The 19456-nt window shown below is 46.5% G+C and overlaps 1 protein-coding gene across 1 annotated transcript; it reads right to left on the bottom strand.

Moving 5' to 3' along the window:
- Positions 1 to 6352: 6352 nt before the first annotated feature.
- Positions 6353 to 10393, bottom strand: Twist1 (twist family bHLH transcription factor 1). Its single transcript, XM_005076263.3, has 2 exons — positions 9581 to 10393; positions 6353 to 9079 (listed from the first exon to the last, which is right to left on the bottom strand). Exon 1 carries the CDS (start codon positions 10228 to 10230, stop codon positions 9622 to 9624), a length of 609 nt encoding a protein of 202 aa, XP_005076320.2. The 5' UTR covers positions 10231 to 10393; the 3' UTR covers positions 6353 to 9079; positions 9581 to 9621.
- Positions 10394 to 19456: the final 9063 nt, after the last annotated feature.

The raw sequence follows: 19456 nt of genomic DNA on the forward strand, positions 1-19456 counted from the left end.
CTAGTGGCTAATTGCACAAAACAGACTTACTGCAGAAGCCTAACTGGCGGGTGCTTCGGTTTCACACCATACTTTAGCCTTCTCAGATCACACCCCACTCCCAGAAGGCAGAAAAGGCTGTCGCCCTCACTAGGTTGCCAGAGAGCACTTTCAGTTTGGGGTGGCAGGCCAGTAGGAGCCTTAGGTGTCTAGGCACCTCTGAGAGCGGCCATTGGAAGCAGGTTTCCTAGCTCTTTCTGCCGGGTAGGAAAGAGTGTGGGCATCTGGAAGTGTCAGAAATGAGCCTTTTGCCATAAATCATCCTAAAACGCATTCAAATCAGACAAGCGTCTAGAGACCCTTCAGACACTCCACCCCTCAAATCCCAGATCAAAGAGCAGTTTCTAGAACCATAAACACCTATTATATGCAAAATCTTGCTTATCTAAGGAACACCGAAGCTAGGAAAAACGCAAGGGGCTGGGGGCACATGTTGCTGTAAACCCTGCGAACAGGCTCACAAAGTCCGTTAGCTGGCATGGCCAGCTATCTTGGGGACCGCTGTAAAGGCCGCTCTGCCCTCCTCTCGCGAGTTCCCGGGGTCCTCCTCGGGCGCTCAGAGCACAAACTGGACCTTCGTCTTCTCCTCCTCTGTGTCAACTAGAGGAAGCAAGTGCTGGACAAACAGTGCCGGGCTTGGGAAGTGAGACGAAAAAGAGAATCGACTGGTCCTTAGTGTGGAAGAGCGAGTACTCACTCCTGGTGCACCAGGGCGGCCGAGCTGCGAGATAAATACTGAAGCTTCAAACCCAAATATTCCGGAAGGCAGCACAAGCCCGACCGTTTCTGCTCCCGCTGAACTCTCCCCTCCGCGCATCCTTTGCCCAGAACACTTTGCAGATTTGCGTTTTCGGGGAATAAAGATCAATGAGGTTGGGGTAGGGGTGGGGTAACCATAGAAAGGGTAGAAAGAAGAAGAATCAAAGGACAGGGCCAGGAAGCGAGATATCTCCGATTTTGAGAGACTAACTCTAGTTTCCTCAGAGTCAAAGGAAGACTCCATCCATACGCTTTGCCCTGATGTTTCCGTGGTCAATCCAGAGTCAAGATCATATGGAAATCTCAAAGCCTGAACCTGGCTGTTCCAGGAGAATTTGTGAGGCGGAGGCCAGTGGGCGGCGGGGTTGGGGGTGGGGAAGTCCAGGAAGGAGAGCGCCCCTCTTCCCAGCTGGAGGCGAGGCACCGGGAAACCGCCAGAAGGCCGCGGGAAGCTTACTCTGGGGTCTAGATTATTTGACACGTGTCTTTTGCTCCTCACAATCCATTTCTTGTAAGTGATTTACGAAGGGACCTCTTTGATCAGGGATGGTTTTGTCTGTCCCCTGCTACAAATGACAGATGCAAGTACCAAAATGCTTACTCCTTGTTGCCTAATAGGTTGCTCCCCCCGACCCCCGCAATGGTGTTGCATTTTTCTATGGTGAGGTCCATCCTGGCTTTCCTACCCTACTCCCAACCCCGTTTGCTGTCTTAGTAGCAATTCCTCCCGAAGGTTTAAATCAACAAAAACCGTTGGGCCAGGTCAGTAGGGAGCCATGGCAAGCGGATTTGGGGAACACCATCTGCCTGGTGGTACATTTGTTGCATTCTTAAGAATTGCCCCTGGTAGATACCAGGAAAGTTGGCTTCCAGGTGAAGGTGTTGGAAACCCTGGAGGCTCAGTCCACTAGGCCTGGCTTTGCAGAGTCGGGAGCTGGAAAGCAGCCTCGGTGCGCCTGCCTGCCCTCCCGCCAGCCAGGGCTCCTCAGAACCGACCGTTTTTTGCTTAATTGGGGAAAGAAGGGGGCGGCAGGAAGAGAGACAGGATCACATTACGGACCCTCCTAGTCCCTAATAGGTAAAGGAAAAGCCTAGTCTCTGAAGCACTGTGTGTGTGTGTGTGTGTTGTAGTAGTTCACTAAAACCATATTCTAGAACAAAGAGTTTTTCTTTCATGTTTCTTAGATTTCTTATTATTCTGACAGGAGTTCTAAAAACAGGATTTTTCAAGTCAAAGATATTCCTGGGGTTGTCTGCCCCTAATTTGTCCCTCCCCCTCCCTCCCCCCAACTGGTTTGGTATCATTATCCCGGTAAGGATTCTTTCTTGTGTTCCTGATTTAGCCTGAGGACATTTAATAGCTGACTGGATTAAATATTGCAGACTCCTGCCTGGCTATTTGAAAATCCGGGTCGTGGACTGTGCCTAACATCAGAGAAGGAAAACTGATCTATGAGATGTGTTTTAAATTTCACTCAGTCTGCAGAGAAAGAAGGAAGAGGAAGGATTCTCCTCCATCCTGGTTCTCTTTTCTGTGCTTACAAAACTCAGAAGTTTTAAAAGGTGTGTGTTGATGGGGAGTGGCAAGAGAAGCCTGAATGGGGGGGGTGAAGCAGGAAGGCTAGCAGAAATTTCCTTCAAAGAGCAGATGGGATTTACAAGAGCATTTAAAAGAATACTGCTCAGGAAGGCAGGACTGCCCCCAAGAGTGGAGCACCGCACTGCCTCAGGCTGCACCCACAGAACTCCGAAGAAGAGTGGAGCACCATAGGGGTGTACACACAGAACTCTAAAGGGTCTCATCTCACTGCTAAATCTGCAGTGGAGAAAGGGTCTATGCTCTCAACAGTAGCCCCAGACCTTTTGTGTTAAGGTTGAAGAGAAAAAGAGAAAAGAAAAGAAAGAAAGAAGGGTGAAGGGAGAGAGGAAATCCAGACAAAGATGTATGGTGTTTTAAAAAATGGAGACCTAGAAGCCTCCCACCCTGCCCAAAGGAATCTGTACACTTGAGGCAGAGGGGTCCAATCTAAGGATTCCTTGAAGGCCAGGCAAATCCAAAGGGGCAGGATCGGGCTACAGGGTTAGCATCCAGGATGTTTGGGGGCTATAGCTACATATGATGAGATATGATGATGTGCACCTAAAAGCAATAAATCAGGCTTAGATAAGACTGCAAGTGTATAAAGACTACATGCTACAGAGGGAAGGATTTGCCTGCTTATGTGGTTCTGGGAATTTAAATGTTTGGTTACTCTTCAATGTAACACTTTGAATGTGTTCTCTCTCTCTCTCTCTCTCTCTCTCTCTCTCTCTCTCTCTCTCTCTCTCTCTCTCTCTGCATCTCTGTCTTTCTGTCTCCCAGGAAACTCTAAGAATACAATAAACCCTGGCAGTAAAAATTAATATTGTAGAAGAAAATACTCTAAAACTCCTCAAGTTTTGTTTAGAGCCCAGAGCCCAGTGGAAGGCTATATAATAAGTAAGCCAGATGCAATATGGATGTAGCAGAGATTTAGGAACAGTGTTGCATTTACAAGAAGAGCCATGTTACAGTTACTTTACTAAACACTCTTACTGTATAGGCACCAAACCTTTAGTCTCTATTGTATGTGGAGATCCTAGCCTGCCCACGTGTTAGTATTAACAAGGAACTCCATGAACATTCGTCTTAAACACAGAAAAGACAATCATATTCATTTCCCAAACTGGGTAACTTTTTTCATTTTAGTTTTGTTTATAGGCCAAGCTTCCCTATCACATGGGGTAAAAGTGTCTTATGTGCACAAATCGTTTGGGGGAAAAATCCCCTTTCAACCAAAGCAGGCTCTTATCTTGGTGAAAGCCCTTCCCAGTGGACTCAGGACTCCCCAGAGCAGTGGTTCTCAGCCCCAGGAGGGAGGGATCCCCCTGCTCATCTTTCAGCCAGTGCAAGCATCTTGGAGGTTTAGGGTCTGTCAAGCCTGGCATTCCTGCTCTCTTCTTATCGCTCTCTGCCCCTTCAAATAGGCAATTGATTAGTTTCAGCTTTTCAAACCGAGACCTGATACTTTCCTCAGGATCAAATGCAAAGAAGCAGGGAGAGAAACAGGGAGGTGGAGATGTGAAGAAGGAAAACAGGACAGTTGAGGAGAAACAAAGGCCTTGCTGGGCAGGGAAGAAGCGGGGACTTCGGGATGATGCAGTGAGGGTGAGGCTTCCATTTCAGTGCCTATTTAAGAGAGAAAAAGGAGGCTGCTGATTTATGCCTGGGTTTTCCTGCAAGTCTTCCTTTCGTTTCAGGGCGTGGCTCCACATGCAACTTGCACATCTGTTCTCTTCACGTGACATTTCACAAAAGCCTTAACATCTGGGCAAGATAAACTTCCTCGGGTACCTGCTCAACTTTCCACTTGTCACACTGGCTTCCCCAGCAAGTCCCCTTGCCCTCTGCCTTAGAATAGCCATCTTCGTGCTACTCTTTGTTCTAGCCCCCCTCCCTCCCGCTCCCTGCTCCAGCCCCAGTCAAAGTCCCCTCAAGTGCCCCCACCCCAGTGCCAGCCTTTGCCAAAGCCCATTTCTTCAGCATATCCAGAAGTCTCTTGCCTGGGGCTCCACTCCGCAGGTAGGTGAGGCCAAGGCCTTGAACCCAAGGAGAAAAGACTTATTTCGATTCCGGATACAGACCAAAAACAAAACAACAAAACAAAACCTGCCTTGTAAGCACAATTCACACTGGATTCAGCTTCGGATCCTCGTCCTCTTCACATTCCTCCGCACAACCAGAAAGAGGGTGGCTGAAGGTGGTGTTTTCCTGGAGCGCTTCCTGGTAGACCTTTAGGCCGCATGTTTTACAGAAATGTTATTTCTCTGGTTCCGCTCCCAATCTCCCCTCCCCCAGGAAGGCTGCCTTCTGGAAGGAATGCTTTTAGCACTGTTTTTGCCTTTTCTAATCTGAAGTTTTGTTCCCTTGGCTTCAGCCTAAATCACATATAGCAAAACGACAACACTGTCGCCAGTTTGGGTATGAGGGAAAAGAAGGAACAGAAAATAGCCCACGTAAACAATACAGAAGCCACTGAAGGCCCTCGATGCAGCAAACCCCAAATGATCTTGCAGCGCGCCCACGAAATCCCTGCTGTAATTGACTGTTTTCCTTGAGGTTTCTGACCATGTGCTTTTTGCCATGTTGTATGGCTTTGGTACAAGAAGATGCCTACATACGATGTTCACATCCCGACCTTTCCCGATGCTTAACTCACTGGACTTTATCAAGGGGGACAAAATAAAGCAGTTCCTCCTGTCTCAGTGTTTGTAACTCTCCCCACCTTCCAGCGACCTGCCACTTTATGGACATCTGGGAATTCCATACGTGCCTCCAACTCCAATTATACACCTTCTTCAAAGCGTGCGTGCTTTGATTGCTAAGAACATTAAGTGGAGTTGCATCTTGGGCCTTGAAACAAAAGAGAATGTAAAAGTGCAGACGGTAACCAGTTTACAAGATCTGTCTTAGGCTGCCCACTAAACAGAGAAAATGAATCCTTCTGTTTGTATTTTCCATGTTCAGTTCCCAAGGATGAGTCGGAGAAATAGTGCTGTTGTCACTACTAAGAACAAGGAAGAAGTCCACTTCTTCCATCGTGCGGGAGCTCTGGCTTTCCTTCCACTTTCACTGGAGCTGGGGGTGGGGCACTCCTTATGACACATTAGCAGAAATTTCTGGAAAAGTGGCCCCTGGGGATTCCCTTCCCGACCCCCAGTTTGTCACTAATGTGGGCCTGTCTTTGGAAATTTGAGGTTGGGCCGTTGCCTGTGTCTGTAGCTGCTTCGCAGTGCTACTGCTGACACTTGGCGCAACATACCCCTAGCAGCCGCCAGAGGCACAGAGCAGTGGGTCCCTGCCATCCACAGAGAGCAGCGACGTTGACACTCTCCACAGAACCGGTCGGGACTGCCACCCAAGCAGGGGAGCCTCCATCGGTGCTCCTCTGGTGCACTCTACGAAGGTGAGACCCCTGCTCCCTACGGAGTGCTGTTTGGGTTTCCGTGGCGTTTGTTCCCCCAGCAGGTTTGTTTGTTTTTCTTCAAATTACAGATGCAGGGAAAACCGCCTGACATCATGAGAGCCGGACAAATGCTCACTTTGAAGGATTCCTGGGCAGGACTTCAAGTGAAATCATATGCCTGAGAAGAACTTGATACTGGTCTAGAGAAAATAACTAGTTCTGACTTTGCCAAACCATGGAATGTGCAAAATGCTCTACTTTTTTGTGAGAGGCCAAGTGTCCCTTAAAAAGCTCCCTTATGAGTATAAGTCCAAAGACCCCAGGGGCAGGAAGCTTGTGCCAATCTTGACTGTGGGAAGAAAGGACACAGGTTGTGTGAGTTTCTACTTGAGGTTATTTTATTAGTGTGCCGCACTTTGGGTAAGGGATCTGCAAAGGTGCCTATATTATCTGTACACTGCTAAACGCACACATAGATGCACGGAACCCAGAAATGTGTGCATGAGCACACTTACTGCTATTATCAAAGGCTTATCAATTAGAGGAAGCTAAAAACAAGACAAAACAACTATCTTCACAGTAAAATATATTCAGTTCTTCAGATGGAAGATCATCTAACACAATTCTTTCATTAGCCAAAGCATTGTGGTTGGGGGACAGACAGGAGTCCAGACACATTACATGACAACATTTAGCGCCTCCTCGACAAAACCATGTAACGGGTAATCTATTCAACATGTACTTTAAACAAAGGTAGCTAAAGTAAAACACTGGAATAAGAAGAAAATAACGAGAGAGGTGAACAAACAGGCCCTTTCTACTATGAAGAGTGGAGCATTTTATGCTGCATTAGTGGAGATGTGATTGCAGACATAACCTTGCAAGCTGGACATTACATTCTAGGCAACAATTCCCACCACAAAGTCGCCTCACTTAAACAAAACTATCTGTGGGCTCTTTAAAAAGTTTTTCTATGAAAATCCAGGAGAAAGAATTATTTCATTTTCTTATTACTGGGTGTCAATATGGCGAATGCCTTTCCCCAGTTTCCTTTTTATAAAAACAATAAAAACAACAACAACAACTAAAAAACCAAAAGTGGAGGAAAAGAAGCAAATGTCAAGCCACTGACTGTTTTCTGAAGCATCTGCCACACACCCAGAGTTAGGACAGCATTTACCTTCCCAGCCATGAGGTGACTTCCATCCTGGTATACTTCAACAGTCAGACCAGGCCAGTGAACAAGGAAGCTCCCCCCAAGAAATCTGGAAATGGACCTGATGAGAGTTGCCATCTTGGTCTCCCCGACTTTTGGGGCACTGTCTTTACATTCTGTCTTACACACTTGCAGTCCACAACCGCCCCCCAGATACACCACACAGAATCACCTTTTCTTGTCACTGTAAATGATAACCCAAGACATAAAAACAGAATAGAAAAATAAAAACCAGTAACTCCCCATGTTTTCACTAATATTTTAATATAACTCAATACTACAGGCTCCTAATTATAAAATGCGTCTAAAATAGTCACACTTCTTAATTTATAGTGCTGTCATGTCAGCATTTGGTACTGTTTTGTGAAGAGGAAAGAAAAGCCTCTGGGCAATAAAATAATCTCTACCTCAGCTAAGCAAATGCAACTTATTTGGAGACAGTAGCTTATTTGAATTATTGCATGAATGAGGCACCACAATAATTTCCAGCTTGAAAACACCTTATTTACATATGGCTGTGTTAAACTGATGAAATTGTAAAGACTAAACTTTTAAAATCACTATTTTAGTCATTAAAGTCTCAGGAATATCCTGAATGAAATAAAAACCCAGTTCTGTCTGCCCTGGCTTTACAGAGCTTCAGGAGTGTGTGTAGTATGTGTAGTGTGTATGTGTGTGTGTGTGTGTGTGTGTGTGTGTGTGTATGAGTGTGTGTGTGTGTGTTTGTGTACATGGTACTGATGGTATTGACTGAAGACTGAAGAGCAGTAGTATTGAACAAATGGAAATTGTTCCAGCACTTACCGAGGGCACCTACAATTTAGATATTTATTTTTACTGCACAGCTGTGTATTCTTAGGGGTGTAGCAGGAGCATCTTTCCCTTGGGAATAAAATTAATAGCAAACCCTTTTCCTTTTTAACCAGCAAGGCACTCACTCAAGAGGTAAACAAATCACACAGCAATCTCCCCCTCAATCAGGTTTTTCTACACAGTTGAAGAATAATACATACAAAGTATGTATTGTTTTCATAACACATTGGCCTTTCAGTGAAATAAAACTCTTTAGGAATCGCCACGGAAATGAAGGGAAGGGCAACAATGCATAGTAACTGTTTCCCATTGCTCATTTGAATGATTTAGATCCCGCTCTGAGCAAGAGGCAGTCAACAGCAAATCTGCTCAGTTCAGCTTAAGAAGTGGAGAAGGGGTGAGCCCCGCTGAACGCCAAGCTGTAATAATAATAGAGCCGTCCTTTAAATAGCATGGCTGTCTCTGTCAGTAGCTGGTTTATTTGAGGTTTCCCCTCCTTTGTTTATATTAGCGCCCCCACTCCCTCCTCGATATCCCCAGAGTTAAACAAACAATTATTTACCGCCAACCTAATTCTGAGTTTTAAAGTATAGACCAAACTTTAAAGTTCTTAAAATTTTTCAATCATATTTATTTATTGCAGAAAAATAATATACAAAAGATATTTACAAAACAGTCATAAAAATATGAATGCATTTAGACACCGGATCTATTTGCATTTTACCGTGGGTCATCAATAAATAAATAGAACGTTGTCTTTTGTATTTTAGGTTTTCTTTCCCTTCAGAGGACATTTCCTTTGTTTTGTTTTTTAAGGAATTCACTGACTATGGTTTTGTAGGCCAGTTTGATCCCAGCGTTTTTATTTCTACAGGTGTCTTTAAAATTCCTCTGATTGTTATCATCTTAAGATGGAGAAAGTCCACAACGATGCCTTTCTCCCCAGTGGCTGATTGGCACGACCTCTTGAGAATGCATGCATGAAAAAAATAAAACATTCTTCGTCGGGGGCTGGCACAAACAATGGTTCAGACTTCTATCAGAATGCAGAGGTGTGAGGCGGGTGCTGCTGCCTCTTGGGAGTCTCAGGTCCACCGGCCTGTCTGGCTTTCTCTTTAAAGGTGTGCCCCACGCCCCGATTCTTTTGAATTTGGGTTCTGCTCTTCTAATTTCCAAGAAAATCTTTCTCATATAGATTTATTTTTAGTTATCCAGCTCCAGAGTTCTCTAGACTGTCCATTTTCTCCTTCTCTGGAAACAATGACATCTGCAAAAACCCAGAAGGGGAAAGTTGGTTATTGTCTATGTCTGTGGCTGTTTTCTCAAGACCACTAAGCCCTGTTACCACTACCAGCGAGAATTTTCGCTGGACAACCTGGAAGGATTTCAGCCCAAGGGCAAGAGGAAGTGGGTGGGCGGAAAGGAGGGGGTGGAATTTGGAAACATTTGTTTTAAGAAGAAGGGAATTTTAAAGAAAGGGGGAGGGCTAGCTCTGGACACAAGGCCCTGCCTCTTGACTTTCTGGGTCTTCTGTCACGCACACTCCCGCACACGCTCACCCGTCTCAAGGGCACGCTCGGTGTCCCCGACGCGGACCCGTTCCCCCAGTGGGCACTGAACTACCTGCCAGAGACGCGGGTGGGGTGAGGTGGCGATGCCCGGCTAGGCAGAGGGCAGCTAGTTAGAGTGGGGACAACCCTGCGCGGCAGGCGGCGAGGTGGCCAGGGAGCCCAGGCGTGGCCCGAGCGACCCGGGAGCGGGTCCTTACCTAGGTCTCCGGCCTGCCGAGGGGGTGGGGATCTCCGCCTGCTAGTGGGACGCGGACATGGACCAGGCCCCCTCCATCCTCCAGACGGAGAAGGCGTAGCTGAGCCGCTCGTGGGCCACATAGCTGCAGCTTGCCATCTTGGAGTCCAGCTCGTCGCTCTGCAGGACCTGGTACAGGAAGTCGATGTACCTGGCCGCCAGTTTGAGGGTCTGAATCTTGCTCAGCTTGTCCGAGGGCAGCGTGGGGATGATCTTGCGCAGTGCGGCGAACGCCTCGTTCAGGGACTGCGTGCGCTGGCGCTCCCGCACGTTGGCCATGACCCGCTGCGTCTGCAGCTCTTCGTACGACTGCGGGCTCCCGCCCCCGCTGCTGCTGCCGCCGCCGCCGCCGCCCGCGCCGCCGCCGCCACCGCCCGCAGATTTCTTGCCGCGCTTGCCCTGGGCCGGGCTGCCCGGTTCGTCGCTGCCGCCGCCGCCGCCTCCGACGCCCCCGCCGGGCCCCGCGCTGCCGCCCGCGCTGCGTCGACTGCTGCGCCGCTTGCGAGCCCCGCGCTTGCCGCTCGCCGGCTGCTGCCGGTCCGGCTCCTCCTCGCTGTTGCTCAGGCTGTCGTCGGCCGGCGAGACGGGCGAGCTGGACGCGTCCTGCATCATCGCGCGGGCGGCGGCGCCGTGCGGCCTCGCGGAGCCGGGAGCGGGAAGAGCAGAGGAGCCGGGCGCCTCAGCCCGCCAGCTTCCCCGCGCTCGCTCGCTCGCTCGCTCGGCGCCGGCCCCGGGCGGTGCGGCCCGGAGGACGCAGGGAGGAGGGATGGGGGGGAACCTCTCCGCGGGGAGGGCACGGGAGGCGGGGAGGGAGGCGGACGGGGGAGGGGACGGGGTGGAGGGGCCCCGAGGTCCAAAAAGAAGGCGCCCGACGGCCGCACGCGCGCCCCGCTCGGCCTGGCGCAGCCCGGTGCCGGCGCTGGCGAGCCCGCGAGGTGCCTGGGAGTTGGGCGCGGGCTGCGGGCTTGGCGGCTCTTATACCTCCGTGCGGGCGGAAAGTTCGGGGGCAGCAGTGTCATTGGCCTGACGTGGGGAGGAGGGACTTTTGGAAGTTTTATAGGAATGTTTCCGCTTTCCAGCCCCCCTTCCCCCGGCCCGGCCCCCCCTTCCTCGGGGTCTAACAATTCGTCCTCCTAACCATTCAGAACCGACCTGGCCGCGGCGACCAGCCCCTGTGCCCGCCCCCCCCCCGCAAGCTCCCCCTCCTACACGCATACCCCCCCTCCCAGGCGGACGCGGGGCAGTTTCCTTCCGCGCCCCAGCGCGCGCCCAGTGCCCCCCGCACCCGAGCGCAGCTCCGGGGACAGAGGTGACGGCGGCTGCTGTCCCCCACCCCGCCCTAAACGGCTGTGACAGCAGCAGTGGCAAGGGGCTTCCAGGCACTGGGTGATGTCTCATCCCTCCCGGGATCCCTTTGGGGATGTCTGGAGCCCAGGCTGAGTGGCAAGAAAAGTGTCAGCCACCGAGCCCATCCAATAATCAGGTAGAGGAAACCCCTAGTCTGCAGGGATTCACCGCGGCCGCCAGGCCCTGCGGTCCGGGGCGGTTCTGAAGACGTGGCCACACCGCGGGCTGTGGATCTTTGCCCCCGCCTGCCTGCCGTCCCCCTCCCGGAGGAACAGCTGGGCTCCCCTTTCCTGCTACGGTGACCCAATCTAAAGTTTCCCTGCTCTCTAAAGACTGAGCCTCGGAACGTGCTGGAAGGAGGCTGAAGTTCATTCTTCTTTGGAGACTAGGCTCGCCTTTAGGAAGGGAGCAAGGCGAGGGAACGGCCGGGCAGCCTTCCTGTTGGCCCCAGTCCCGCACACACACTGGAGTCCGAGGTGGAAGACACCCGTGACCATTGCATCGCTATTACTCCCGAATTAGGCCCTGTGTTGTAACCTGGGGTAGTCGGTGTAGAGAATTTTAAGGTGTGTCGGGCGTGGGGGCGGTCGCTGGCGGGCGGGGGCAACTCAGTATGATTTCCAGGGCTGCCTGGTTCGAGTGCCCCATCTCAAGTCGTCTTCCTAGCAAGTTGCATGAATGGTTATGCTCTCAGTGCCTCAAATGCATTCTTACCATTCAGCCATGTTTGGTGATGCAAATATTTCCACCTATCGTGAAAACCCAAGAGCTCCAAAGAGGACTCTCGAAAACTGGAAGCTGAGAGGTTGATGAGCAAGAAGGGGAGCGGATATCGAACTTTAAGGACGAGGGCTTAGGGGGTCGGTTCAATATGACCTCTTACTCAAAAATGCAATTCTGGGTCCTAAGGCAGTAAGTAGCCAGAGTTCAGAGGCAGAGTTTACATGCACGGAGACAAGCTCCTCGAACTCCTGCTGCTCACGGCCTGAGGTCTTGGCCCAGGCTCCCAGTCCCCCTCCCCGGGTCAATCCCCTGGGGAAATGCTAGATCAGCAAGTGCCCCTTTTGGCGTTGGACCAAAGGTCGCGGCCACCGACTTCCTGAGAAGCTGGAGGCCGAAGACCCTTAGCTTCAGGGCAGGCCACGTGGCTGCATCGGGCTGAAGCTGAGCTTCTCTCTCAGCTGGGTCTCGGAAACGCTGGAGTGTGGAATGCCTGGGCCTGGTCCTGGGGCTCGCCTTTGTGGGGGAGATCTACCCCCGGGAGACCAGTAAACCTGACCATGCTTTCACCATGGTAGAGCCTTTCCTGGCTTTTACAGATGTCAGGAGACAATGACCACGTCGTGCCAACTGGACTGCCCCGCCCACTGCTGCTGTATTTTAAAAGGACAGCCTGGCTGAAAACCAGATTCTACTTGACCTCCACTTAATTTTAATAGCTCGTAGCCAATTCTTCTCAAAATAAAGCCACTCCTTCACCCTTGTATTTGTATCTTCCACCGACAAGAATTTATCTGTAGGAAACCAAACATGGGAGAAATTCTACCTCATTCTCTATCAAGCGTCCTCTTTTCTAAATATTCGAATTGCAGAGTATCCCACAATTACCTTTTAGAAAGTGACCGTGGAAATTTCTAGACATTTGCATTTTAGCTATCTTCAGTTTCCCTTTATGAATATTAACCTTGAAAATTATGTTTTCCTTTAGCTGAGTATTAAATATAATGCAAAAAGAACGACTGATAGGAACCTTTTATTCCTTTGGGGACGGGGGCTAAAGAAGATGGGGAGTAGGGAGCCGAAGTGGGGGAGGTTTACTTCAGAGGGGAAATGTTGAGAGAGGAAAGGTTGGACCTGGTGTGGAGAATCAGTTTACCTCTCTGCCTAGCCAGGGTCATTAGCAAGTGCACCTTTCTCAAGCCTTCCATTCTGCAAGTCAGCCCTGGGGCTGCACTGAGTTGGATTTCCCACCTCCACCCCTGGGGGCTACGCAAAAGTTAGCAGAACTTTTGAAATGAATGACCTAACCAGAGCCGTCTCTGACTTGGGATCTTTTGAACAGGGTCACAAGGAATCATTTTAGTTCTGAGTAGAAATTTCTCTTGAACTCATTCTGAGGTGCATGGAAGTAGTTGTTAAGTGGATCTGGGATTTACGTTCTGAGCCAAAGGTGGTACCTTTCCAAGACAATGGACTCAGATAATCTGTGTGTGCAAAGGGGGACACATCGAAGTGGGCTGCTTTGTCTGTTGGGTACAGCTCCTTGTCACATTTTACTTACCTACTTCCCTGCCCTTGCTGGATAAAACTGAGTCCGTTATCTGCTCTCAAGGTGGAAACAGCCCTAAATATCTCACCGATTTGCATAGTGTTCAGTTAACATAAGAGAATTTCCTTTATTTTCAGCCCCTGACTTTGGTCTTTTATGTAAAAGAGTTTTCCATCTGTCCTTTAAGGCATCTGTCAATGTGACATCAGCTGGAGGCTGGGGAATGATAGGTTAATTAAAATCTAACTTTGTCTACATCAGAAACAGGCAAGATCCCCCCCCAAAACGTTCACTGAAAACAACAAATGCCTTTTGCACTTGGAGATTTCACAAGAGGTTTGCTCTCAGGCTGCAAACTTGGCATGTTAGCAGTTCTTCCTGAGAAGTGCTTATAAAAAGAAAAAAAGAAAGAAAAAGGAGAAAAGGACAGAAATCTGATGCTGGGCACACACCGAATCTCTGTAATTGTCCTTACAGGTTCATTGTGCACTGGCATGCTTTTAGACAGTTACAAATACTTTGAGATAAGGAAAAGAAACACACTGTAAAATTGTTAGCAAGATGGTAGGCTTTAGAGTTGGGTTTGTTCAGAGACTCTGCTGTCATCTCTCCTTAGTCTTCAGATGACAGGTCACTGGGCCTTTTGAACTGCAGAAGGAAGCACGTCGGAAGGCTACAGATGAGTAGGTCTCAGGTGAGGCTGTGAGTCTTAGATTTCATCTCATTTTAGATACTGTACAGGAATTTCCCAGTTTGGTATTTCAAAGAGATAATTTTATTACAATGTAATATAAACTTCAATCACGCTTGGTTTGCAGACAGCCTGGGTGATATTTGAGCATCTCTGTCCCACTGGTGATATTCCAGTTCAGAAATCTAACTGATTTTACTTTTTTCTTTCTGAATTTCTCTAATAACATGGAACTGAAGTTTCAATCCAGAAGTACAGAGAAAAAATGAAAAGAAACTGAAGGACTCCTCAAATGAGCAAATAAAAATGGAAATCGGTATTGATCGTCAGAATATTTGAGATTTCATTTGATATGAGGATGGGATTAAGACTTGTCTGTCCTGGAAGACATGGAAGACATAGAGTCCTCTGTTCCTCCTTGACTTTATTTATTCTTCTGAGGCTTCTGGTAAGTGCAGCTTGGAGAGTTGGTATCATATCTCATTGCTGGTTGACCCAATTGAAATCCACACTCCCTAACTCCTTAGTTATTTTCGAATTGCTTTGGTAAGTGAAGAAAGCCTCCTATGAAATACAAAACTTCTGGGGACATCTTACCATGATCACAGGCGTACTGTGTACTATTTACATATGTTATCTTAAGCCATCTGAAGCGCAGCAGTTTAAGCAGAAATCTGACAATTTATGCTGTTTTTTCCAACTTCGTTTTCCTTTTTGGTTATCCATAACTTTTAACTATCTTCTCTCTGAGACTTTCCTCATCAGCACATTACTTTTCCTGTAACCTTAAATCCCATTCACATTATTGGATTTGGTTCCTCCTGAAGATAACATGTTGTTTTTGCCAGTGACCACAAGAGGACACAATTTCCCAGGAACTTTGCCTAAAGTTTACAGAAGGAAGAGTAACAACATAGCAAAAATAGCGATCAATGAAAGTCATTTAAAGATGATTAGCTAGTCTGTGTCACTTTTATAAATTTTTAAAATCATAAAAATAAGTTAATCTTCAACCTATAGGTGGTTTTATCTATTCTTCCCTTATTGTGAAACTTGGAGGAAATTATGCATTTATGGCAAATGTGAAAACTTTAGTGTTGTTGTTAAGGAAAAATATTTATATTTAACAGAATTTGTGCGAAACTCTTGATGACCTCTACTTTTAGAGTAATGTTTAATAACTGAAAAAAAATTTTAAGACTCACATGAGCATTTCAAAATTCTTAGCTGGGTGTGTTGGTGCATGCTTAAAATCCCAATACTTTCAAGGTGGAGATGGAAGGATTGCTTAGAGTTCAAGGCCAGTATGAGCCATGTGGTATATACTGGGCCAGCCAATGAACTGTAGTGAGATACTCTCAACAAGATTTTCCCTTGACTGAATTTGCAATGTCTTTACATAGGAAGGTACACTGAAACTGTACATGTTAAATAAATAAAATTATTTCACAAAGATTGTAGGATTACTTAGGATATTCACTTTCTATACTTCTGCAAAATGATTATAAACAATCCTTGGTAAACTTGTTCCTTTTCTTATCCCTTCCATCTCTGAAAAGGACCTGAGACCAGTTGAGTGACACATATCTATAATAATTCCTACACTCCGGAAGTGGAGACAAGAGGGTTGTAAGTTTAAAGATACCTTGGGAGAACAGAGAGAACCCAAGTTTTAAAAGGTTTTATAGCTGTTGATTACTTTGTAAATTAAAATGAGTGCATCTTGATATTTTTTCTCTGGAAGAATTGCATTATGTTGGTCTGTCTCAATGACATCAGGGCTGGGGAACTCTGAGTCACTCACTGTTAAACTCTTACTTTGTATTTGTGCTTTCTAACAGATACATCCCTCATAATATTACTGATTCTCTGCTCTAGGTACTGAGCAATGGAAGAAAGACCTAGAAAAAGGAAAAAAAAGAGAGAAGATGAAAGCAAATCAGAAAAATGAGGAAGAAATTCAGATAGATGGTGCCGACTCTGGAAAGAGAAGGCAGGGCCAGGGAAGAAGAAAGAAACAGACTAACGCTACGCATGGGAGGAATGCAAACTTCCCAAGCAACAAGGAAGGAAGAGTAGAGCACCAGCATTATTGTATTTGTCCACAGGCATCATTTCAAATACTTTCCTAGCCTTTTGTAGAGATGGTTAGTTCAGTAAGCATCCCAATCACTGTTGAAGACACAATACGACATCCCAATCATTGTTGAGGCATAATAAGAAAGTAAAGACAGGTTGAAAGGCTATGAACCTTACAATTTCTGATGTTCTTCATTTACTGGATGTGGCTTCTCTTATATTAGAATGAACGTGGTAATAAGTTGTCATTACTGGATGTCCAGGCACATTTATTTTGAGTGAATGCTGATGTCATCACTTCATTGAAAATGCTATTAACTGTGATATAATTTCAGAATGCCCATAGCAGTTGCTTAGACCCCTAGGCCCTTGGTTATTTTCTGTTGGACCTTGCTATAGGGCAAGGTTGGATGTTTCTTCTGTAGTGAGTGGGGCTCAGTGTCTTCACCTTCCCACACAGAGCTTCCACAGATGAGGCTTGTTCTCATTCACTCTGCTGGAGAACATCAGACACTGTCAGGTTCTGGCTCTCTTAATGGCGTGCCCTAGACTTGAATTCTGGTTCCCACTGGCACCCATTAACTGCAGTGTTGGTTCCTCTGCAGCTGCTGCTGACTCTAAGTAGAAGATTTAATCTGTAATGTCAAGCAAGTCACAGAAAGATGGAAAACAAAACGTGATTTATGCAGATGAGGAAGTAAAAAGCTTCTGATATTTATTTGCAAAGAGTTCGGGGAGAGATCCCTGAGCCTGGACGGGGGGGGGGTGCTGATTTGTGCATTTGGGGATTTCCTTAATGCACCTGCAGCATCCCTAGGAAAGGCTTTCCCAGAAAGGTGAAGAAAATCTCAGAGATCAAAAGGCATGACACGTGATTTATAGAGTTAGCACGAAGGGGGATCTCCATCGTTGTCACTGAGTATTCTAGGGTAGGTTGTATAAAAGACCCAGAGACTGATACTGGGGTTCACACTTCAAGATGAGGACCAGAAAATCAGAACAGCTTGTCACCAGATCTTACTCCACCTCAGACTGGAAGTCCAACCTGGCTCTACTAAACCTTAGAATGCTGGCTCTCCTCCTTGTGGCTGGAGAAACCTGAGATTTCAGTATCTTCCTATCCTCAATGTGTCTGAAGAATGAGTAACTGATACTAACTTCTGAAGACCCTCCTCCTATCTTTTATACCTTCTAGTGCTGGGATTAAAGGCATGTGATCCCAGGGGCTGAGATCATCTTTGTCTGAGCTGATTCTCTTTAGGACTGGATCAATCTTGTGTATATCTGGGTGGCCTTGCACTCACAGAGATCTGTCTGCTTCTTAATCCTGAGTCCTAGGATCAAAGGTTTGTACCACCACCTTCTACCTTCTGGCTTCTGGGATTAAAGGTGTGTATCACCATTGCCTGATCTCTATAGGTTGAGGCTGACTTTGCTTTCTGTATACTCTGGCAAGCTTTCATAAATCATAAATACTTTATCACCACACACAGCTCCCACTGTTTTAGATGCTCTTCAAGCTAATTGTTTCTGTATTCAATCTTATGTCTCATCCTGTGCATCTTCTTCAGCAGAAATTAACAATTATAAATAGGATAGTAAGCAAACATTGCAGTCTTCCTGAAAGACATTCAGCCAAGCTTTAGTTTTGAGGGATGAGTAGATCTGAGGCAGGGCCATGTGCATCCATGGTTTCTCATGGATAGTTGGATAGGATATGAACTGAGTTTGGGATTAGTGAGATACCATTCAACATATCATTCCTTCTGATAGAAAATGAAACAATGGATGATTTGAGCGCATTTTCCACACAAATGATAATGAGTTGTGGATACTGCTTTGAAGCCAGTTGGGCTTAAAGTTTTGTGCCAGACACGAGTAATATAGACAATGAAGCAACTTGAAATGGGGCAGAAGGAGGTTCCTTCCTTTTGCCATACTCTGAATATATCATTGATAACTTATTAGCATGGTACTGGTATTTCACACTCTAGTCTTCTCATTTAAATGTGAAAAATGCTTGGTGTGGTAAACCTTGGATGTCTCTAGACCCTGAGTAAATTCAGTTTCATTTGGTTTGGGGTTGTTTTCTTATTTGTTTTGTTGTTTTTCTATTCCAAGGGTTGAACCAAAGTTCTGTATATTCTAGACAAACAATAACTACTGCATTACATCTCCAGTCTACATGAATTAATTAAATCATATGACACATTACTGGAGAGGAGAGACTCTGGGCTATTGAAGAAGACTGGAAAGGTCTAAAATACTAGAGATGTTGACTGAACAGCAAGGAAGAAGGTGGGTAAAGGAAAGCTTGTAGCACTAGGCCTCCGTATTTCTGCTGTTTCTCCAAGTGTCTCCACATCGGGGGTCTCTCCACGTCTTGCAACATTTTTATTTATTATGACTGAAGCTGTTTGGTTCTGTGATGAAATTCATTCTAAACAGGCGGGCGGTGAGATAGTGAGCAAATAGGAACTCAGAGGTTTTGTCTCAGTGTTTATATTTGTGTTTATTGGAAGATATTAGAGCTCTCATATGTCCCTATCAAATACAGATTATGCTTTGATTTCACTATCAGATATGAACTCAGAGCAAATCACTCGCCAGCAGCTTGTTTCCCTATAATGAGCCTGTTTAAATGTGGTTGTGCTTAGAGTATTCATCTCTCCATGGACCAGGAATCATATATAGATCATGTAGACAGGGTAAACATGGTATCCACAATGATGAAAAGCAGTCTCCATGGAAATTTTAATTCTATTCATGAAAGCATTTTCTTCCCAATTCTATGACTTTAACTTCAAAAGCATCCCTTATTCGAATTCTGAAGTGACTCCATAAATACATCTGACCATGCTCACTCATGTTGCTTTTGTCATGAGTGACCACGACAGTACATATTCTGTGTTAGAGCACTAGGAAGATATTACAGAGGCAAATATTGTGAAGGAGAGAAGGGACTACAATAAAGAGTGAACAGTCTATCCGTCTGCCACCTTACGTTCTTTGCAGAGAAGAAGGTAAAGGCGTCGACCGTGGGCTGGGAAATGAAGAGGGTCTTTCAACTGTGTAGTTGAAATAAAACAAACAAACAAACAAAACAACCTTATACTATGCACAACAAAAAGTAGTAAAACAACAAATCCTAAGTGAAGTATCCACTTCTAAATGGCTTTGGTGATTACAATAAGACAGCAGTTCTTTAAGTCCTAAAACACCAATTCTGCAGCGAAACTGATACTGACAAAGCAAGCAGACCATGTCTGTCACATGCGTGAGCATCTTCTTGTGAGAACAAAGATACAGGTTAAGAGGCCATTGTTACAATCTAGGTGAGAAACGATTCTGACTTGAGCTTGAGTGGCAGTTGGTGGAATTGGAGTTTTTCCAAATGTGGTTAGATTCTCTGTATATTTTGAAGTCAGAGCCAACAGTATCCACTGAAGATA

The sequence above is a fragment of the Mesocricetus auratus genome, unplaced genomic scaffold (assembly GCF_017639785.1).
Source record: "Mesocricetus auratus isolate SY011 unplaced genomic scaffold, BCM_Maur_2.0 Super-Scaffold_15014, whole genome shotgun sequence".
In the NCBI taxonomy this organism is placed as follows: Eukaryota; Metazoa; Chordata; class Mammalia; order Rodentia; family Cricetidae; genus Mesocricetus; species Mesocricetus auratus.